General features: G+C 49.1%; 1 protein-coding gene across 2 annotated transcripts in view; it reads left to right on the forward strand.

Annotated features, from left to right (window-relative positions):
• The window catches only part of KIF1B (kinesin family member 1B), a 169,177-nt gene extending 148,384 nt beyond the window's left edge, over window positions 1-20,793 (forward strand). For both annotated transcript variants that reach the window (XM_062190416.1, XM_062190414.1), the window contains 11 exons: window positions 2,274-2,388; window positions 3,020-3,153; window positions 3,950-4,011; window positions 6,532-6,677; window positions 6,831-7,070; window positions 11,003-11,074; window positions 13,144-13,265; window positions 14,491-14,640; window positions 15,688-15,880; window positions 16,062-16,180; window positions 16,832-20,793. In XM_062190416.1, coding sequence (XP_062046400.1) covers window positions 2,274-2,388; window positions 3,020-3,153; window positions 3,950-4,011; window positions 6,532-6,677; window positions 6,831-7,070; window positions 11,003-11,074; window positions 13,144-13,265; window positions 14,491-14,640; window positions 15,688-15,880; window positions 16,062-16,180; window positions 16,832-16,874 — 1,396 coding nt within the window. In that variant the 3' untranslated portion in view covers window positions 16,875-20,793. The remainder of the gene's footprint in view (window positions 1-2,273; window positions 2,389-3,019; window positions 3,154-3,949; window positions 4,012-6,531; window positions 6,678-6,830; window positions 7,071-11,002; window positions 11,075-13,143; window positions 13,266-14,490; window positions 14,641-15,687; window positions 15,881-16,061; window positions 16,181-16,831) is intronic.
• Window positions 20,794-22,525: the final 1,732 nt, after the last annotated feature.

A 22,525-nucleotide genomic window follows, 5' to 3' on the forward strand; every position in this document is an offset into this window, starting at 1 on the left:
AAGTGTAGTATGTCTTACATCTGCCTCTTAAGAGTGCGGCCTTGGGCCCGGCATTGTGGCATATCAAGTTAAGCTGCTTCCTGCAGTACCGGCATCCCATGAGGGTGCCAGTTAAGTCCCAGTTGCTCCACATCTAGTGCCGCTCCCTGCTGATGGGACTGGGAAAGCAGCAGAAGATGGCTAAGCTCTTGGGCCCCTACACCCACGTGGGAGACCCGGAGGAAGCTCCTGTCTTCTGGCTTCAGCATGGCCCAACCCCAGCTGTTGTGGCCATCTGGGGAGTGAACCAGCAGATGACAAACCTCTCTCTCTCTCTCTCTCTCTAACTCTGCCTTTCAAATAAATAAATCTTTTTTTTAAAAAAAGTTGCCACCTCTAGTAGGTGCTCAGCAGAATACTGCAGCAACTCCATAGAAAAACAGAGAAGAAACTTTTCTTTTCCAACACGGGAAGATTTTATTTTATTTTATTTTATTTTTGAGATTTATTTGTTTGAAAGGCAAAGTTACAGAGAGAGAAGGAGAGACATCTGCTGGTTCACTTCCCAAATGGTTGCAGTAGCTGAGGCAGGAAGCCTGGGAGCCAGGCCGAAATCAGGAGCCTGGAACTCCATCTGGGTCTTCCATGTGGGTGGCAGAGACCCACGTACTTCAGCCATCTTCTGCGGATTCCCCAGATGGATTAGCAGGGAGCTGGGTTGGAAGTGGTACAGCCAGGACTCTTAATGCAACGCTGGCCCCCTACTGGAAGATTTTAGTGGAGTCAGAATTTCTTTTATGTTAGCCAGGTTCCTGCCAGTGACATAATCTTTTTTGGTTAAATGAAAACATAAGACAGAAATACGCAGAGGTTTCCTCTAAAAGTCCGAGCTCTTGCCTCCTTTGTGGAGTGAGCGGTGCCATGGTTGTGGCCCATGGTGGGCATCAGGTTGGGTGTGCAGCTTAATGACTCCTGATTACAGGCAGCCGAGACTGATGGGAGTTTGCTGTTTGGGTCACTTGGTGACTGTCTTTGCCTAAATCAGTTCGCTCTACATTCTTGACCCACACTCACTGCCTCAGAGCTAGGCATTTGAGAAAGTATCAGTTACTTGAAGAAGCCATGAAATGATCAGACCTACACACTGGCACCTGGAAGGTGAAGTGTGGTCAAGGAGTTCACTTTCTGAAATGAGGAAGCAGCCTGGGAATGTGTTGAGAGAGAGGATCTGCCAGCTCTTTGCCAGAGAAGGCGTCACTGGTGAGGTCTGTTTGGGAAGGTGCTAGGAAGAGCGTGTTGTGCAGGGAGCTCTTCCCAGCTGATCTGACCCTGTCTGCCTGCAGCTAGAAGGTGGTGATGGAGTAGACTGTCTGTCTGCAGCTAGAAGGTGGTGATGGAGGAGGAGCGTCTTCCCTGACTAGCGGCTTGGGGACCTGCGAAGGGAGACAGGGGTAGCGTTAAGGTCATCTGTAACACCACTGTTGAATTCGTTGCAGTATTTCAGATGACACTGCTGAGTTGGATGGTTTAATGTCAGTTAGGGTCTGAGGTCTTTACCAGTGGCAAAACCAAAACAAAATTATCAGAACAGTTCAAAACAATGAGTTTGTATCTATTAAAATAAGCTTCTGGTGGTTATTTAAATATAAGATTGGCTTTCAAAAAGCTTTTCTTGGTGATTATCAAATGATAGTTGTCAGACTCTGGTATTAAAAATTCATTCTTTTTTTCCCGAGACATCAACTAGGAATATCGTCTTAATCGTGTTCCTTTATTTAAATCGCGGCTCACTGTGCTTAAGTTCTGCTGCTGTTTCCACCGTTGATCTCCCTGTGTACCCGACGTTTCTGAGGCTCAGCAGAACTGGGTGATGGCGTTCAGGTGTCTGGTGATAGAAAGGCTGAAGCTTAGAAGTTACTGTTTGCTTCCTGCTCTCCTTGTTGACTGACATCGTCGTATTCTTTCTTCTTAGGGTTTATGTCTGTACTCACTTACCTTTTCATCTTAGTCCCTTTGCTGGAGATCCCTGTTTTTATGTTTATAGGTAGAGAGAAGCTTGTCAAAAATAATTTAAAAAAAAATAGTTCATCTAAATGCAGTTTAATAATAGGTGGAGCAAGAAGATGGAGACCTTCCTCCTTCTCCCAGGAGACAGTGGTCCCTTCTGGTTTTAGTTGTGGTAAACTGCAGCAGCAGTGGTTGGTGAGGTTCTTTAGGGTCACTGAGTGGCAGTGCTTGGGCTTTGGTAAATTGAGCTTCTTTTGGATGACTCCCTCATGTCTTTCTGACCATAGGACCTTTTACCGTTTTGAAGCTGTGTGGGACAGCTCCTTGCATAACTCCCTTCTTTTGAATCGAGTGACTCCCTATGGAGAGAAGATCTACATGACCTTGTCGGCCTACCTGGAGGTGAGGACACTGGGAACTTTGGGAGCTGTGAGCAGCCAGCCCTGAGCAGTGGGCAAGTGACAGAGGACCTAGTCACGGAGATTTCACTTTGATTCCCCTCTCTGCCACGCATCCTTACATTGTTTTGTTTTATTATACTTCACTTATCGTGCAGATTCTATTAGGTTCTATTCCGTTCTCTGTTTTTTCAGTCACTTGACTTTCACTGAAGCTTCAGCATTAGTAGCCTAATCACCATTCTTCAAAGAATGTGTGATTTTAAGAAATCTTCACCCCTTGTTTCTGAAGTTGTGGACAGAACTTAGAGTGGTTAACAGCCCAGCCCCTGCAAGCAGCCTGGGGTCAGGTCCCTGCTAACACTCACTGCCTGCCCCTCTCTGGACAAGCTCTGTGGGCTTCATTTTGCTCATCTGTCGTGCAGGGGTGATAATAGCGCTTGCCTCAGAGAAAGTAAATGCATCTCTAAGGAATATGGCCTAACCTTGCACGTGGTATCCATTGATTTGATGTTGAAATAACTGGTGGAGCTGAAACTCCACCCTGGGACGAGCTTTCCCAATACACTGGGGCACAGGCTCCGGCCCCAGGTCTTCTCTACATTAAGTTGGCACCCACACCTGTCTGCTTCCAGTTGGATCATTGCATCCAGCCGGCTGTCATCACCAAGGACGTGTGCATGGTCTTCTACTCGCGAGATGCCAGGATCTCACCGCCACGCTCGCTGCGCAGCCTCTTTGGCAGTGGCTACTCAAAGTCGCCAGACTCGTAAGTTTTTGAGACAAGTTTAGCTTTCGGTTAGTTTGCCCAGCACAACAGAATCTGCTGTCCTTGGATATCCCCAGCTTGCTGTTTCACAGTGAAACCAACTTGGTCACTGACCCTGGAATGCACTGCCTCACGCTGGCGTTCCTACAGTGTGGTAGGTGGATGAGGAGGGAATGAAGGATATCACACGTGAACGCTTCCAAAAGTCCTGCAGGGACGCATTGTGCTTTTAATGGCATCATCACTGTTTACAGCAGGTCACTATTGGAATTCCTTTCTAAGATTTATTCTGCATATTTAAGATATGTAAACGTGTATCCAGCATACTACAGGAATACTTGTGCACTACCGCAGAGTGTTCAAAGTAAATATTACTGATGCAACTGAAGGAAGGCCCAGTTCCTCTTTGTACTCAGAATCCCCAGAGATTGTTGTCATTTCATTCTAGTCAGGCTTTTCCCCTCGTCTCCTCTCTCTTTATGGTAAGAAAAAGCAAATTTGTTTTGTCTTTCATTTTTACATTTGTGTTATAAATTTTCTAGTTTGTCTTCTGTCTTAGTCATCCTGTTGAAATAGCAGCAGTCAAAAGATTGAGATGAAAATAGGCTCTTGTAGGAAAAAAATAAGCTACTTAAGTTTAGAATAGGATAAGAACAGTGACTAATAAGAAATGTCTGCAATTATCTTTGATGGTGAGTTGCAGTCCCTACAGAGGAGACAGTATTTTAAGTAGAGAGAATTGAGGTTGTCTGTTTTTATTCTATGAGAAATTGAGCAGTTGTTTTATTTTCAACAGCAATCGAGTCACTGGAATTTATGAACTCAGCTTATGTAAAATAGCAGACACAGGTAGTCCAGGTAAGTTCCTGTGGAATGAGAAGGTAGGTATTTACCTCTGCATATGTTTGGAGTATATCACATAAAAGATCAGAGAGTCTACTCATGTAGGATAGATTTCAGATCTTTTAGGAACTATGTATATTTGACAAGTCAGGTTTTCTTTTTAAGATTTATTTCTTTGAAAGGCAGAGTTAGAGAGAGAGAGAGCAAAAGACAGAGAAAGAGAGAGAAAAATCTTTTATCCATTGGTTCACTCCTGCAGTGGCCACAATGATGTGGGCTGGGCCAGGCTGAAGCCAGGAGCCTGGAACTGGAACTGGGTCTCCACATGGGTGCAGGGCCCTAACACTTGGGGCATCTTCCACTGCTTTCCCAGGCCATTGGCAGGGAGCTGGATCAGAAGTGGAGCAGCCAGGACTTGAACCGGCACCCATATGGGATGCCGGCACTGCAGGTAGAGGCTTAACCTACTACACCACAACGCGGATCCCCCAAATAAACAAATTTTTTAAGAAGAATATGCTTGTAAAAGTCATAAGAAAAAAAAGCAAAATGTTACTGGACTGTGAAATATTGTACACAAGTCAATTAGAATGACTTTGGCAGTAAACTGCACAGATGCTTCCAAACTAGAATTTGAATCTTGTACTCTAGAAATTCATCGGCAAGTCAGGTTGGTTCTTTCTTTTAAGTTCTCTTTGGACCACTGCTGTTCCTCCAAATGGGTGGGTTGGAGAAGCAGTTTGTATTTTATGTTTGTCAACAGGAATGTGAACGGAAGTCAGAATTCTTTAAAGAGTTTGATTAATGTGAGTTTGAGTCATTTTAGTGAATATATATAGAGCTTACAGGTAAGATTTAGGAAAATGAAAAGTATGAATTCAAGTTCCACTGGAAGCTAATTATAAATGTCCAGATAGTTCCTTGAGGAATTTTTTTTAAGATTTATTTATTTGGCCGGCGCCGCGGCTCACTAGGCTAATCCTCTTCCTGTGGTGCCGGCACCCCGGATTCTGTCCCGGTTGCTCCTCTTCCAGGCCAGCTCTCTGCTGTGGCCCGGGAGTGCAGTGGAAGATGGCCCAAGTCCTTGGGCCCTGCACCCCATGGGAGACCAGGATAAGCACCTGGCTCCTGCCTTTGGATCAAAGGAAGTCCTTTCTCTCTGTCTCTCTCTCTCACTTCCACACTGCCTGTCAAAAAAAAAAAAAAAAAAAAAAGATTTATTTATTTAGGGACCGGCACTGTGGCACAGCGGGTTAACGCCCTGGCCTGAAGCTCTGGCATCCCATATGGGCGCCAGTTCAAGACCCGGCTGCTCCACTTCTGATCCAGTTCCCTGCTAATGGCCTAGGGAAGCCGTAGAAGATGGCCCAAGTCCTTGGGCCCCTGCACCTGCGTGGGAGACCTGGAGGAGGCTCCTGTCTTTGGATCGGCGCAGCTCCAGCTGTTGTAGCCAACTGGGGAGTGAACCATTGGACAGAAGACCTCTCTCTCTCTCTGCCTCTCCTTCTCTCTCTGTAACTCTGACTTTCAAAAAAAAAAAAAAAGATTGATTTATTTATTTGAAAGATAGAGTTACAGAGAGGCAGAGGCAGGAGAGAGAGGTCTTCCATCCGCTGATTCATTCCCCAGATGACCTGAACCATTTCCCAAATCAGTCAGAGTTGGGCTGATCCAAAGCTAGGAGCCAGGAGCTTCCTCTGGGTCCCCCACGTGGGTGCAGGAGCCCGAGGACTTGGACCATCTTTGGCTGGTTTCCCAGGTGCACTAGCAGGGAGTTGGGTCAGGAGTAGAGCAACTGGAACTTGAACCAGTGCCCATATAGGATGCTGAGACTGCTAGTGGTGTCTTTACCCACTATGCCACAGTGCCGGGCCCCTTGAAGAATTTTTAAGTCAGCATAAATTCATGTATTTCCTATGTAAAACCAGTGCATTAAGCCTCATCCTGCAACACTGGCATCCCACATGAGCTTGGGTTCAAGTCCCGGCTGCTCACTTCTGATCTAGCTCCTTGCTAATGTGCCTGGGAAAGCAGCAGAGGATGGTTCAAGTGCTTGAGCGCCTACCATCCACATGGGAGACCAAGGTAGAGTTCCAGACTCTGGCTTTGGCCTGGCCATTGTAGTCATTTGAATAGTAAACCAGCAAATGGATGAATTATCTCTGTCTCTAACTCTGTCTTTCAAATAAATAAATAAATCTTAAAAAATAACAAAACAAATGGGAGAGTGATGGTAGCTCAACCATCTGACACCTAGCAACCTCTGAGCTACTCTGTGTGTGTGTGTGTGTGTTTGGTCCCTTCCCACTTTTTTCATATGAGTGTATTTGGAATCATAATGTATAGACTATTTAGAACTCAATTTTTAATAAAATTCAGAGAGCTGCTTTGGGGGAGAGTCATGACCTTAATAAACAGAATCCCATGGAGTTGAGACCGATTCACTTAGTTTACCATGTTTCATAAGAATTAAGAATTCACGGTAACCAACACTAGAACTGAGCTCCTCTCAGAAAAGCATGATTTTTCTCGCAGGCATGCAGAGGAGGAGAAGGAAGGTGCTGGACACGTCAGTGGCCTACGTGCGGGGCGAGGAGAACTTGGCCGGCTGGCGGCCCCGTGGGGACAGCCTCATCCTGGAGCACCAGTGGGAGCTGGAGAAGCTGGAGCTGCTGCACGAGGTACTGGGACGCCAGGACAGGGTCCGTCACCGGGCTCGGCCGCCCACTCCCGCACTCGGCTTTCCTCTCTCCGTACTGGTGGAGGCAAGAATTTTGCTTTTGAAATCTTAATGAGCTTTGTGTTTGCTGAGGGGATGATATTGATCTTCTCAGGTGGAGAAAACCCGCCACTTCCTGCTGCTGCGGGAGAGACTTGGTGACAGCATCCCCAAATCCCTGAGCGACTCACTGTCCCCCAGCCTCAGCAGCGGCACTCTCAGCACCTCCACCAGCATCTCCTCTCAGATCTCAACCACTACCTTTGAAAGCGCCGTCACCCCCAGTGAGAGCAGTGGCTATGACTCGGCGGACATCGAGAGCCTGGTGGATCGAGAGAAAGAGCTGGCTACCAAGGTGGGAGCCCCTCCTGCCCAACGTTTCCCCCTGCACGGCATGGCTTGCTGGGCTCTCTGATGATGCCTCTTCAGTGCCTATCTATGATGCCTCTGTTTTAAGCCTGTGATAATACTGTAAATGGAGAAATTAGGAAGACCAGGGCCAGTGCTGTGGCGTAGAGGGTAAATCTGCCACCTGCTGTGCTGGCATCCCATATCAGCGCTGGTTCAAGTCCCGGCGGCTCCACTTCTGATCCATCTCTCTGCTATGGCCTGGAAAAGCAGTGGAAAAAGTGCTTGGGTCCTTCCACCCACATGGGAGACCTGGAAGAAGCTCCTGGCCCCTGACTTCAGATCAGACCAGCTCCAGCTGCTGCAGCCATCTGGGGAGTGATTCAGCAGATGGAAGGCATCTCTCTCTCTCTCTCTCTCTCTCTCTCTCTCCCTCACCCCCTCCCTCCCCCTCCCCCCCCTTCCTATCTTTCTCCACTCCTTCTGTAACTCTCCCTTATAAATAAGTCTTTTTAAAGGAAAATGGGCCGGTGCTGTGGCATAGTAGGCTAAGCCTCCACCTGTGGCACTGGCACCCCATATGGATGCCAGTTTGTGTCCTGGCTGCTCCTCTTCCAATCCAGCCCCAAGTCCTTGGGCCCCTGCACCCACATGGGAGACCCAAAAGAAGCTTCTGGCTCCTGGCTTTGGATCAGCTCAGCTCCAGCCGTTGCGACCATTTTGGGAAGTGAACCAGCAGATGAAAGACTTTTCTCTCTGTCTCTTCCTTTCTCTCTCTGTAACTCTGCCTCTCAAATACATAAATGAGAAAGAAAGGTTTCAATAGTAGCAAGAGGATGGATTTATGGTAAAGAGATGTGCTGGAGAATGGAGATGTCTTCAGGGCAGTATTCCCATGAGAAATAGTAAGGCTTGGTGTTGTTAAGGTCTACTTATTTATTTGAAAGGCAGAGATAGGAAAGGAGAGGGAGGGAGGGGGAGAGAGATAGAGATACAGAGAGAGGTCTTCACCCACTGGTTCATTCCCCAAATGTCCACAATGGCCAGGGCTGGGCCAGGCCAGAGCCAGGAGCTTCATCCGGGTCTCCCACATGAGTATGGGAGCCCAAGGACTCAGGCCATCCTCTGCTGCTTTCCCAGGTACGTTAGCAGGGAGCTGGATCGGAAGTGGGGCTGCCAGGACTCAGCGGGCGCCCATGTGGGATGCTGGCACTGCAGGTGGCGGTTTAACCTGCACCACAGTGCTGGCCTGGGTTAACGACTTTAACACAGGACAAAGAAGAAGGGGGTTCCGGCAGAGGAAGGCACAGGCTTGTTGAGGATGAATCCCAGGTAGTTCCCAGGCAACTGGCTAAAGAGGAAAAATGAGAGAGGTTTATGTTTATTTTCTAGTTTTTATTTACTTGAAAGAGACAAAGAGCTCCCACTACTGGTTCACTCCCCAATGCCCACAACAGCTAGAGCAGGCCAGGCCACCAAAGTCAGGAGCCTGGAATTCAATCTGGGTCTCGTGCATGGGTGGCAGGGACGAAGTACTTGAGCAGGAATTGGAAATGGAGCCAGGACCTGAGCCCAGGTACTCCAGTATGGCACGCACGCATCGTAACTGCCACATCGAATGCCTACCCGGTTTTGTTTGTTTTTCAAGATTTATTCTAAAGTCAGAATGACAGAGACAGAAGGAGAGACAAAGAAAGGGATCTTCCATCAGCTGATTCCCTCTTGAAGTGCCCGTAGCAGCCAGGACTGAACCAGCCCACAACCAGGAGCCTGGAACTCCATCTGGACCCCTCGCATGGGCGGCAGGGGATCAGGAGCAGAGCAGCTGGGGCTTGAACCGGTGTTCCAGCGTGGGATGCCAGCATCACAGGCGGCAGGAAGAGCTGCACCACAGCTCCAGCTCGTCACCAGGAACACAATGTATTTATTTGAAAGAGTAACAGAAATAGATCTTCCGTCTGGTGGTTCACTTCCCAGATACCCACTGTAGCCATGGCTGGGCCAGGCTGAAGCCAAGAGCCCAGAGCTCCATCAGGGCTTCCCACATGGGTGGCACTGCCCGCTAATAGAGCCATCATCTGCTGCCTCCCAGCTGCCTTCCCTGGGAGCCAGACTGGGAGCAGAACAGCCAAGGCTCAGACTGATCAGGTTGGTGGAGTCACAAAATGCAGTTTAACGCTGCGTCACTACACTGGCTCTCCTACTCTGCTGCAATAATTCAATGACGATCTGGTTTAGTTAGAAAATGTGTCCATCCAGAAGTCTCCCTTGGTTTTTAGTACAGAGTGAATTGAGAGGTGCTTTGGCAATCTTAAGCACTTCTGTATGCTGATGTTTGGAATTATTCACTATTGTAGTCTTGAGAATGGCTTTTTAAATCCATTTAATTGGAGCCAACATTGTGGCATAGCAAGTAAAACCGCCACCTGTGATGCCAGCTTCACATATAGGACTGGTTAGTGTCCCAGCTACTCCACTTCCTGTCCAGCTCCCTCTAATGGTCCATGCCACTCACATGGGAGACCTGGAAGAAGCTCCTGGTTCCTGGCTTCCAACTGGCCCAGTCCTGGTCATTACAGCCATCTGGGGAGTGAACCAGCAGTTGGAAGATCTGTCTCTCCCTCTCTCTTTCTATGTAACTGTGACTTTCAAATAAAATAAATTCTTTGTGTTTCTTTCTTCCTTTCTTCCTTCCTTCCTTCCTTTCTTTCTTTTTTTTTTTTTTAAAGGCAGAGTTACAGAGGAAAAGGCAGAGAGGCGGGGCAGAGAGAGAGATCTTCCATGTGCTGGTTCACTCCCAAAACGGCTGCAACAGCCAGAGCTGGGGTGATCCTAAGCCAGAAGCCTGGAACTTCTTCCAGGCCTCCCATGTGGGTGGAGGGGCCCAAGGATTTGGGCCATCTTCTGTTGCTTTCCCAGGCCATAGCAGAGAGCTGGATCAGAAGTGGAGCAGCTGGGACTTGATCCAGCACCCAAATGGGATGCTGGCACTGCAGAGAGCAGCTTTACCTGCTATGCCACAGCTATGGCCCCAGTAAATAAATCTTAAAACAACAACAACAACAACTCTTGGGGCCCAGCATTGTGGCATAGCATGTCAAGCCACCACCTGCAGTGCCAGCATCCCATATGGGTACCCATTCAAGTCCTGGCTGCTCCACTTCTGATCCAGCTCCCTGCTAATGTACCTGGAAAGCAGTGGAAGATGGCCTAAGTTCTCAGGTCCCTGCACCCACATTGGAGATCCAGAAAAAGCTCCTGGCTCCTGGCTTCAGTCTGGCCCAGTCCTGGCCAGTGCGGCCACTTGGGGAGTGAACCAACAAGTAAAGATTCTCTCTCTCTTTCTTTCTCTCTTCTCTCTCTCTATATATAACTCTGCCTTTGAAATAAAATAAATTTTTAAAAACAAAAACTTCTTTTTCTGTCTCCTTCTCTCTGACTTTCAAAATAAAATAAAAAATTAAAAAGAAGTCATTTAGCATTTATTGTCTTTATTTAATTTGAAAGAGGCACAGAGAGAGAGAGACAGAGAGACATCTTCCATCTGCTGGTTGACTCTTCAGTGCAGCGCCAGGCCAAAGCCTGGAGCCAGGAGCTTCTTCCAGATCTCCCATGTGGGCAGAGGCCCAAACACTTGGGCCATCTGCTGCTGCTTTCCCAGGCAGTTGGCAGGAAGCTGGATTGGAAATGGAGCACCTGTGACATGAACCGGTGCCCATATGGGATGCTGGCATCACAGGCAACAGCCTTACCCGCTGCACCACATCACTGGCCCCTGCTTTCTCTCTTGACATGTACGGGACTCCCTTTGCTGTATTCCTAGTGAGTTTCTGGGCAACGTGTGAGCTCCACTGCGGGTTTTGAGCGTGTCCGCTCCTTTCTGCCTCATCCCAGGCTCTGTGTGATTCTGTGTGTGACTGACGCTTCTCTCTCCTCCAGTGCCTGCGACTTCTCACCCACACGTTCAACCGAGAATTCACCCAGGTGCATGGCAGCATCAGTGATTGTAAGGTAAGCATTTCAGCATAGCTATCACTTCTAGCCAATGTGTGGGTGATTGAATTCTCCACAGCAGCTCAGATTTCGGTCCCAAGGTGATGCTACTTTTAGGTGGCTTGAGATGGGCATTGCATTGCGTTTGAAAATTGATGAATGCACCCATGGTATTTGTTGGGATTTTTCAGAGTCGGAATATTGACTTCAGAAGACTGAGTGACTTATGGGAAGTGCTTTGGCTTTCCCTGAGTCCCTTGGAGGAGAACACTCTGTAGGAAGGTGGTGTGGTCATGTGCAGCAGGGCTCAAGGAAGTCCTAAGATTCTTGGTGGCAAAACGTTTTGTTGCCTTCAGTCATGAGCCCAGTGAGCTCCTCAGGGAACGGTAGTCTCATTCGCTCTGTCTCTCAGCTTGACGTCTTGTGCTGCTCCTTAGCCACCCATCCTTGCCTCAGCTGACGGTTCCTTTGCCTGGAGTAGCCTTCTTTTTTTCACATTTTTTTCTTTAAGATGTTTATTTATTTGAAAGGCAGAAGGAGGGCGGGGCGTGGGGGAGAGAGACCTCCCATCCACTGGTTCATCCCTTGAAGTGGCTGCAATGACCAGGGCTGGTACAAACCAGAGCCAGGAGCGCCATCCTGGTCTCCATGTGGGTGGCAGAGAAAAGATAACTGGGCCGTCTTCCACTGCTTTCCCAGGAACATTAGCAGAGAGCTGGATTGGAAGCTTAGCAGCCAGGACTTGAACCAGCGCTCCAATATGAAACTCAGGCTGTGCCCCAAAACCTGCCCCTGGAGTAGCCTTCCTTTTTTTTTTTTTTTTTAAAGATGTAATTATTTACCTGAAATTCAGTTACAACAGAAAGAGGGAGAGACAGAAAGAGAAAGAGCAAGCTTCCACCTGCCAGTTTACTCCCCAGATGGTTGCAATGGCTGGGATTGGGCCAGGCTGATGCCAGGAATCTGGAGCTTCTTCCAGATCTCCCACATGGGTGTAGGAGTCCAAGCACTTGGGCCACCCTCTGCTACTTTTCCAGGCACATTAACAGGGAGCTGAATTGGAAGTGGAGCAGCCAGGTCTCAAACTGGTACCCATTAGATGCTGGCGCCACAGGTGGTGGCTTTACCCACCACCCCAAAATGCTGGCCCTTGGAATAGCTTTCTCCCAGCTTCTGTCATTATTGGCTCCCTTTTTCGTTCATTTAGGTTTCTCTCTCTGTCTCTCTCTCGTATTGGTTCCCTTGTGACTTTGATTTTTCTGCTCCAATATTGAGTCCTTGGAGTGGCCGTCCATTCCCCTCAGAAAGAAGGCTGATGGCTCCTGAAACTTCCCACACCCTCGCTGCCCAGCCCCTGTCAAGTGCTGGGTGAGGGGTTTGTTTTCTGCCTTCTCCGAGTGGGCAGGGCCTAGGCCATCTTCTTAAGACACTCATGGCTGCCCTGTGGAGGGTGCTCAGACGTATATGTGAGATGATTTAACTCGTGCAGAGCGGGAGGCAGGGCAGTGGCCACACGAAGCGCTAGCCTTGCCTCTCTTATATCTTGATTCCTGATGTGACACTCAGGCTATAAAATATCTAGAGACTGGGGCCAGTGCTGTGGCACAGCAGGTTAGAGCCGTGGCCTGCAGCGCTGGCATCCCATATGGGTGTCTGTCTGAGTCCTAGCTGTCCCATCTCTGATCCAACTCCCTGATGAGGCACCTGGGAAATCAGTGGAAATGGCCCAAGTGCTTGGGCCCCTGCACACTCACGTAAGAGACCTGGAAGAAGCTCCAGGCTCCTGGCTTCAGCCTGTCCCAGCCCTGGCTGTTGTGGCCATCCGGAGAGTCAACCAGCAGATGGAAGATCTCTCGATCTCTTTCTCTGTAATTCTGCCTTTCAAATTAATAAATCTTAAACAAAAAACATATCTAGAGGTTTTCTTCCATTTTTATTGTATTTCTTCGTTGGATACATAGGCTGGTTTTCTTGCATGCCCTCTGCAGCAGGAGGGTGGGGAAGTGTGGGGCGCTGGTCACTAAAGGTCCCAGTGCAGAGGCAGCTTGCTGCAGCTCAGGCCCACTGACGGCGGTGTTTGCTTCCAGTTGTCGGACATCTCTCCGATCGGAAGGGATCCCTCCGTGTCCAGTTTCAGCAGCGCTACCCTCACTCCCTCCTCCACCTGCCCCTCCCTGGTGGACTCTAGGAGCAACTCCTTGGATCAGAAGTAAGTACTCACGTTTCTTCAAGAAAGCCGACCTGAGCACCAAGGGGAGTGCTGCCCTCCTCACCTCCACAGTCCTCAGTGGAGGGCAGCACTCCCTAGGCGGCCTTCATACTGGACGCCCAGTGGCTGGAGAGGCTCCCGACGGGAGTCATTGCTTAGTAACTTCTCCTTGTAATCCTGTTCTACTCATTCTGTCCTCCTGATCCTACGCTCGCTTGTCTCCCCAGTCATGTTATGGGACATAAGAAACCCCATCTTAGGAAAAGCATTTTGAAACTATGGAAAAATTGGTTTGATGCCACAACAAAATATATAAGTAAAAAATCAATAAAATTTAGCCTGGGTTCCGTGATTCACTGTCATAGTCACTTCCTGTCAATGCACCCTCAAACTCGCCCATCTCCATTCATTGTACACATCTGTCAGAATGACCTGGTGTCACCCACCTGTCTGTCTTCTGTACCAACACTGATGCGGCTGAGTGTGGCTGCACGAAATAACACACCAGGTCATCACATCGCATGTCAGAGGTAGCAACCGTAAGAGGTTATTTTACGTGCTACTGGGAAAGAAGACCAACTGAATTCAGCATGCCATTGATTCTAAAATACGGCCCAATTCAAGAAATACTGAAGTAGGAAGAAACAGGCCTTTTAGAATCAGGGAGATACAGTTAATTAGGCAAAGCTGCTCCACAAAGATACCTTACAATGCACAGGAGTTTGTTGTTCATGTCATAGTCCTGAGGACTGGGCCAGGTTGGTGGCACAACTCTGCTGTGTGCAGCCATTCGGAGCCCCAGGGCCAGGCACAGATGGATGAACTCGCCCAGAGCTGCAGATTCTGGCAGTCTGGGTTGGAATCTCAGAGTTTCTAGAAGTTTCCCAGGTGGAGCTGCTGTTGGGGACCACACTTAGAGAACCACCAAAACCCAGAAGGCAAGAGAGTTCCTATTGCCTATTCCAAGGTCCAGAGAGCTTTAGAACAGGAAGAGGGACTGACTCAGCGATCATCAGGGGCCAGGCTCCCTTACAACTCTTGAAGGAGGACACCAGTGGGATTCAGAATGAACTCTGCGCCACCAGCTTGTCCTCTCCGCCGGGCACTCAGCTCACAACTGGTGTTCGGGACGAGGCGTGGTGTTCCTCCTGGAGAAACGGTGGCACACCAAGGCCTTACCTGAAACTCTCACGACCTCTTTCTCCCTAACTTCTCTCCTTTCAAGGACCCCAGAAGCCAATTCACGGGCCTCTAGTCCATGCCCAGAGTTTGAGCAGTTTCAGATTATCCCGGTGGTGGAAACGCCCTATTTGGCCCGAGCAGGAAAAAATGAATTTCTCAATCTTGTTCCAGATATTGAAGAAATCAGACCAGGGTGAGTACTGTGTGGACCAGGAATGCAGGTATAAAGAACCAACATGAGGCCGGCGCCGTGGCTCAACAGGCTAATCCTCCGCCTTGCGGCGCTGGCACACCGGGTTCTAGTCCCGGTCGGGGCACCAATCCTGTCCCGGTTGCCCCTCTTCCAGGCCAGCTCTCTGCTATGGCCAGGGAGTGCAGTGGAGGATGGCCCAAGTGCTTGGGCCCTGCACCCCATGGGAGACCAGGATAAGCACCTGGCTCCTGCCATCGGAACAGCGCGGTGCGCCGGCCGCAGCGCGCTACCGCGGCGGCCATTGGAGGGTGAACCAACGGCAAAGGGAAGACCTTTCTCTCTGTCTCTCTCTCTCTCTCACTGTCCACTCTGCCTGTCAAAAAAAAAAAAAAAAACCAACATGAATAACTCACTTCCAGCTCTTCTATAATCTGTTTTGTATGTAGTCTGATGCACTTAAAAAAAATTATTGGGTTTTTTCTTTTTTCAAGTATTCATTTATTTATTTATTTGAAAGGCAGAGTGATGGGGAGAGAGAGATCCTGCAACTGCTGGCTCACTTCCCAAATGCCTGCGACAGCTAGGGCTGGTCCAGGCTGAAGCCAGCTGCCACGGGACCTCCATCCAGGACCCCCACACTGGTGCAGGGACACATGTCCTTGTATCATCATCCACTGTCTCCTGAGCACATCAGCAGGAAACTTATCAGAAGTGGAGTAGCCAGGACTTGAACTGGCACTCTAGTTTGGGACTGCCTCGCCACAGCACCTGCCACAGTCCAGTGTACACTGAACCTGAGGCACAGGCTGGCCCTGGCGTCTGCCCGGTTGTGCCTCCTCCACCTGCGTCTCCTCCTGGGTAGCAGGTTCTGGCACGTGCTGCGCTGCGGCTGCGTTACTTTGGCAAATGAGGTTCCAGGCCAAGTAGATCATTTGCCTGTTTTGTTGAACCTGGGGCCTTGGCCTAGGTAAGACAGACTTTGTTGGTTCTTAGCACATGATTACTGCTTTTGTGAGAAGCTAGCTTCTTTTATACTGTCCTTTTCAGCTCTGTTGTCTCGAAGAAAGGATACCTGCACTTCAAAGAGCCACTGTCCAGCAACTGGGCCAAGCATTTTGTCGTGGTCCGTCGCCCTTACGTCTTCATCTATAACAGTGATAAAGACCCAGTGGAGCGTGGCATCATTAACCTGTCCACAGCGCAGGTGGAGTACAGTGAGGACCAGCAGGCCATGGTGAAGGTCAGTCCTTCCCAGTCCCAGCCTTTCACTGCCACACAAACCCTTCCCTGAGTCCAAACTGTGGTGTGGACCCTCCTTTCTGTCGGGTGACCTTGAATATCAGTGTGAAGTGCGGTGCGTCCTGTGAATGTGGTGGGGCCGTCCCTGCAGTAACTTGCTTGTCTGCCTGTGTTTCTTTCAGACGCCCAACACCTTTGCTGTGTGCACAAAGCACCGTGGGGTCCTTTTGCAGGCGCTCAATGACAAAGACATGAATGACTGGTTATATGCCTTCAACCCACTTCTTGCTGGCACAATAAGGTAAGAAATTGTCTTTGTGTTTTGTTTGTCTGCTTGGCTTTGGCTCCAGGGCTATCAGCACAAATAGGAAAGAAAGTGTTGTAAGAAGTTGGAACGTGGAGGGAGGAGAGACAGAAGCGGAAGGAAGTGCGGTGGTAGGGTGCTAATGAGCCCCTGCTTTCTGGAATTTCAGAGCCTGAAGTGCCTCCCGAAGGCGGGTCTGGCCTCACCTGGCTCCGGGGAGTCAGCCTGTCAGACCCCAGGGCTGTCCTGGCCAAGAGGAGTGTCTTCTCGTGGCTCACGGGGTGTGAGGGGGGGACATCGGGAAGGAGGCTCATCCTCTGGCAGCACACACCGACCACATCTGTCCTGAGCCTAGGGAGACTCCAGCTGCGTTGCATGGGTGAATCTCCCCCTCCATCTATCTTCTTCATAGGCCTGCAGATGGGCTTAACGGGTCTGAGTAGAGGGAAGATTGGGAGAGCCTAAATGGGCTCCCACCATTCACCCTGTGCTTCAAGGGCCTTGTTGTGGCAGGGTTGCCAGAGTGAGTAAGACTTACTCCCCAAGCCATTGCGCCTGGAGACCTGGGCCTGCCGTGCGAGGGAGGGAGCTGTGAGGAGAGGAACACCTGCACCGGTTTGCTAACGCTGCCCCTCGTCTGTCTTCTAGGTCCAAGCTGTCCCGCAGATGCCCGAGCCAGCCGAAATGCTGAGTGACTGCTGAGAGCCCTCTGTCACCTCGGGCGATAAAGAAAGTGTTCCCTCCCATTCTGTTTGTGACTCTTGATGGTTCTCCTGTGTGTGGTCTGTGGCTTCACCCTTCCCTCCTCATTAGCACTTTCCCTGGCTCTCCTGTCCCCATCACCAGTGCCCAGTACTCTTTTTTTTCCTCTGTGCTGAGAATCTTGTTAGTAGCATGTGGCCTAACAAAAGGAAAAAGATTAACACACACACACACACACACACGACGCCCCAGAGGGGACCCGATGACTTTCCCTGTTACTATCTGGTGTACTCTGGCATCCTTTTGTGTGCTAGGTCCCCTTACAGCCACTCTGATGTCAAGGCAGCATACCACTTTGTTGTCTTTTCTGAATGTGATGTCACTTTCACTTTTCTTGGGTGGCTTAGAGACTCAGGAAGGAGACATCTGGCCTTTTTAGGACCTGAGAGGACAAGAACGTAGTTTTCTCCCCGCTGTCTCTTTGCCATGGCCGATTCCTGCACTTCCATCCAGGGACAAGGCTGTGGTGATCTTGGGAAGGGGACAGTCGCATTCTCTGGGTCAAAATAGGGCTTCTTCGGAGCATAGCTATGTAGTTTTCATCCAGTGGAAGAGAGAAGGGAAACCTTGGTAGACCTGGGACCGTGGCTGCTGTGATCCTTTGAGAGGGAAGAGGATGTCAGAGGCCCACGTGTTTCACAGTGGCCGTGAGGGCAGCGGCCAGTGGGAGGCCTGTGCTCTTTCACAGCAGGGCCCCTGCCCACTGCATTTCTCCTCGGGAGCTTCCCATGCTGCCCTTGGCTGTGGTGATGGTGCTGGTGTGGTTTGGAATTAGTGCACTGTAATACACAAGTGTTCCACAAGGGGGAGTCTTGCTTGATGGTCCTTGTTGACCTTACAACTATGATCATGCTGGGTGGCGGCTTTGAGTTTGTTGTTGCTCCCCTGGATCAGTGTGCACCGGGAAGCCCCCCTCAACCCATGGTGGTTTTCCTTGGTGCTTCTCACCCTGTGCTCGTAAGTATGCAGTCTTGGCAGATTTTGCTTTCTGGATCCCTGGATTAAAACTGTCCCCCCATCATGACTGCAAACAAAAGCAGGCACACCTGCCACGCTGATGCCTGTACCCTGCCAGTCTCCCCCCTCCCTGCCTGTGTGGAAGCATTGCCCAAGCAGGAGGGAGGAAGCTCACCCCTGACAGAATCTCCCCTGCCCCTGACAGCCCAGGCCGGCCAGCTGTGGGAGACCACCGTGGAGCGTAATTCTTTTTCTTTGCTGTCAGTACTGTTACAGGCGGGCATGGGGAAAGCCGCACGTCATTCAGCTGCTTTGCCAGTTACCTGGCGTGGTTGTGTGCCACCCTTGACTTCCCTGTGCCAATAGCTTCACCATCGCCCAGCGTCCAGGAAGGGGTCTGCTCACCCCCACTTGGGAGCACTGATGGTGTCTCAGGGCTGTGGGCAGCTGGGTTGCTTTCTGCCTCGTGCTGCCCAGAGCGTGCTGGAGCCTCGCCATCACCAGACCCTCGCTTCTGACTCGCTAGGTGGGCTCGTCTCTAAGAACAGGCTGCCGCTGCACTCCTTGAAATGGCTTCTCAGAAAGGAGGAAGGTGCGTCCCAGCGCTGAAGGCCCAGAGAGCAGAGGCCCCAGGCAGTGCCCTCATCTGGAAGGTGTCGATGATTCATTCAGAGGTGGCTTTTCAAACAGTTCTCTTCTCTCCTTAAAACACGAGTCACCCACGGTAATGTTATTTTTCTAAGCGTATGTCGAGTTTTTAATGTAGCTGGAAGTTTCTTCACTGTCTAATGGATGTAGTAAGCCCTTCTGGTGTGTTCCTCAAATCCAGCAGGATCTGTTCGTGCTTAGAGACAGCTTCCTGGCCTGGAGTTAAATCCAATTTCAGGGAATTAAAATGAGAGTGGAAGGTCACGTTTAGCATTGATCACTGCTGCGGCTGCTGTCGAGAAACCGGACAGAGGATCCACACTGGGAGGTGGGGCTCTGGGGGCTTGAGATGCACGACGGTGATGTTGGTTTTCTTCTTCTAACTCCACACTGGTTTGAAATGTCTTTGCTTTGGAAGCTTTAGACGCTGGAACAAGCCAGACTGCACCGTCTGTCTAGTTGCAGTGTGGCCGAGGGAAAGACTAGGGACCCCAGGCAGATGTGCACCCACCGTGTGAGGACCCTGCTGTGGCTGCTGGGCACAGACCCCACTTCTCTAGAGGCACATTTCCAAGTTGCAGCTGAAGCAGGTTCCGGAAAAGGCCCCCATCGCGGTGCTGCTCTGGGACAGGCTGTGTGGCAGGAACTGCCGAGGAGGCCACAATGACAAAAAGGCCAAGAACCCTAAGCTTACAGAAACCGCCTGTTAGGCGATTTTTAGTTTTTAAAAAGCACTCCTTTATACAAGCAAAAAATGCCTGAAAGAAAACTTAGACAAATCACATAGAAATGAATGCTAATGAAACATCTCCTCCTCCCACCGCCCCCGCCTTCCCCTGCCAGAGTGAACCATGGCCTCACAAGCAGTGCCCAAACCAGAGCTCCGCCTGCCCTGCGTCTGCCCCTGCCTGGGAGTCAGTCAGCTCTCAGGCGCCTGCGGGCCAGCAAGCCCTGCACAGGGAGCGCAGGCCAGGGCTGCTGCCGGGCAGCCGAGGGCCCCTGGACCCCGGCCCACAGTCAGACAAGGCGAAGGCAAGGGAAGCTGCTTTCTCCCACCTGCAAACCCGTTACTGGATATACTCCCTCCAGCAACTGAAACTTGTACGGCTGCTCGTTTTTTATGTGTTTTTGGCCTGTATAAAATAAAGGGACAAATTAAATCATTCTGATCTGGGGATCTAAAAACAAGAGGACTTCTGGCGGATGTTTCAAAGCAAAGACTTCCAGAGCTACTAACGTGTGTGAGGACGTGCGGGTGGACACAGCTTGGGCACCGCAAACTGGGCCACGGCACTCCCCGCTGCGCCTCTCAGGCTCCCTGGGATGGGGTCTGCTTCGTCTATGGGTTGGACTTGGGTCTTTCAGTTTTTCTCTGGGTTTCCTTTCTAAAATGTGGTTGTTAACCTGCTCCTGAGAACAGACTAGCCGTGCCACTGCTCGCAGAGGCTCTAACGTGCGTGCCCTGCAGCCGTGCCCCATGGCCAAAGCGTTCTCCTGGGCGTGAGGGCCACAGTGGCCTGGGTAGAGCACGCACGCATTCACCGTGCTTCCTCAGCCGAGAGATCAGCTGCTGCCACTGTTCAAAAGGCCACTTATGGAGCTACAGTTGGAGCACACTGAAATCTTAAGCCCCCAGTTAAAGGAAGAAATTAGAGCTAATACAGAATTCACGTTAACGCGCAGACAAGAGGCACTCAGATGGGAAGTCCGAGCTGAGGCTGGTCTCTCGCCAGACCCTGGCTGTTGTGTGTTGTTTCTCATGTCTTGAGTTCATTGTTTTCATGCCGTGTATTCTGGCATCAGCTCCCCTGAGGAATCCACCAGCCTTCTCGTGTGTAAGCATCGTCTTAGACTCTGTGGCTCTAAAGTCCTTGTCGAGATGCAAGTTTCTCGTCACCATCTTTGTGCACTCCCACAAGCCCGTGAAGCATAAGTGGCCTTTTTGAACCAAGACTTTACAAACCGATCTCCCCCAGTGAAGGAGTTGAGCACATTAGCAACAATGTACATTATTAATTTTGGATTTTCATTTTCATGTTTTATTTTGTAAATACTATCTGATGTTTGGAGCTTGAGTATACAGAATGTAAATATAGTTCTTGTATTTGTACTAATTCGGGTTCTTTTGCTGTATAGCCTTAGCTGTGCAATGCAGACATTATCTAACTGTGTATGGTAACCTTGCACCACAGAACTGTTAGTGAACGAGGTAAAAATAATAAAGGTACAACCAGTGCATCAGAGGTCTCTTCGTGTGCATTTATTCCTACGCCCTTTGCAAAATGATTACGCTTTTTTTTCTTGATTTGCAAAGATACTGCTTTCTTTTCCAAAGTCATGATGCTGTGACCTACACATTGTTATTGTTATGATATTCAAAACGGGTTTTTTTTAATGAAATTCAACCTACTTATTTATTTGTTGGTTATTTGTGTGTCTGATATTGGAGCTAAGAAACCATTGTCTCATACAAGGTTGTGGAGGTATATCAATGCTTCCTTCTAAGAGTTTGAGGACTTTATATTTTACATTTAGGTCTTCTATCCATTTTGAATAAAATTTTTATGTACTGTGTGAGGTAGAAGACCAAATCTGTTATTGCTCATGGAGATACCCGGGTATCCCAACAACCTCTGTTGAGTAAACTATTCTGTGCTCCCATTCCATTGTCCTGGCACCGCATTGGAAATCAGTGACCATAAATGTGTGAGTGGTAATGATTGTGCTCAGCCAGTGTGTTCGCTCCCCAGCAGCCCTGAACCCATCTCTGGACTCACACGGTGACCCTGGCACTTGTCTCAGTGTGGCCTGGGCCACGTTTCCCCACAGGAACTCAGATCTCCCATACTCTGACCAGTTCAGGGATCAGAAGATGGGACTGCTTTGTTTCTCTGCTTTCATTTGCTTTCTGTTTTAGTTTCTGTAGTTTTAGTTCTTTCTTTTCTCCTACTAGTTTTGGGTTTGATTTGCTGTTGTTTTTCTAGATCCTTGAGATGCATTGATAGCTCATTTATTTGGTGCCTTTCCAATTTCTTGATGTAGGCACCAATTGCTGTAAGCTTTACTCTTAACACTGCTTTTGCTGTATCCCATAAATTGTGATATGTTGTATTGTGATCTTCATTTGTTTCCAGAAATTTTTTTATTTTTCTTTAGATTTCTTCTGTGACCCACTGCTCATTCCGGAGCATGCTGTTCAGGCTCCGTGCTTTTGCATATGCTCTAGAGATTCCCGAGTTGCTGATTTCCAGCTTCATTCCATTGTGGTCCGAGAAGATGCGTGGTATGATTTCAGCTTTTTTGAATTTGCTGAGACTTGCTTTATGGTCTAGCTTGTGGTCAGTCCTAGAGAAAATTCCACACTGGTGAGAAGAATGTGTATTCTGCAACTGTACTATGAAAAGTTCTGTAGATGTGTGTTAGGTCCATTTGGTCTGTAGTGTCAGTTAACTCTGTGGTTTCCTTGCTGATTTTCTGTCTGGTTGATCTGTCCATTGCTGAAAGTGGGGTATTGAAGTTTCCCATTACTATTGTATTGGAGTCTGTCTCCCTAAGATCCCTTAACATTTCTTTTAAATAGCCAGGTGCCCTGTAATTAGATGCATGTACATTTGTAATAGTCACATCTTCTTTTTGAATTGATCCCTTAATCATTACAGAGTGTCCTTCTTTGTATCTTTTAACAATTTTAGTGATAAAGTCTATTTTGTCTGATATTAGGATGGCTATACCAGCTCTTTTTTGGTTTCTGTTAGCATGGAATATCTTTTTCAATCCTTTCACTTTCAGTCTGCATGCATCTTTGTTGGTGAGATGTGTTTCTTGTAGGCAGCAAATAGATGGGTTTTGTTTTTTAATCCACTCAGCCAGTCTATGTCTTTTAAATGGAGAGTTGAGGCCATTTACATTCAAGGTGACTATTGATAAGTAATGACTTTGCCCTGCCATTTTTCCAAAAATATTCCTATTTTTTAC

Source organism: Lepus europaeus, chromosome 5 (genome assembly GCF_033115175.1).
Source record: "Lepus europaeus isolate LE1 chromosome 5, mLepTim1.pri, whole genome shotgun sequence".
In the NCBI taxonomy this organism is placed as follows: Eukaryota; Metazoa; Chordata; class Mammalia; order Lagomorpha; family Leporidae; genus Lepus; species Lepus europaeus.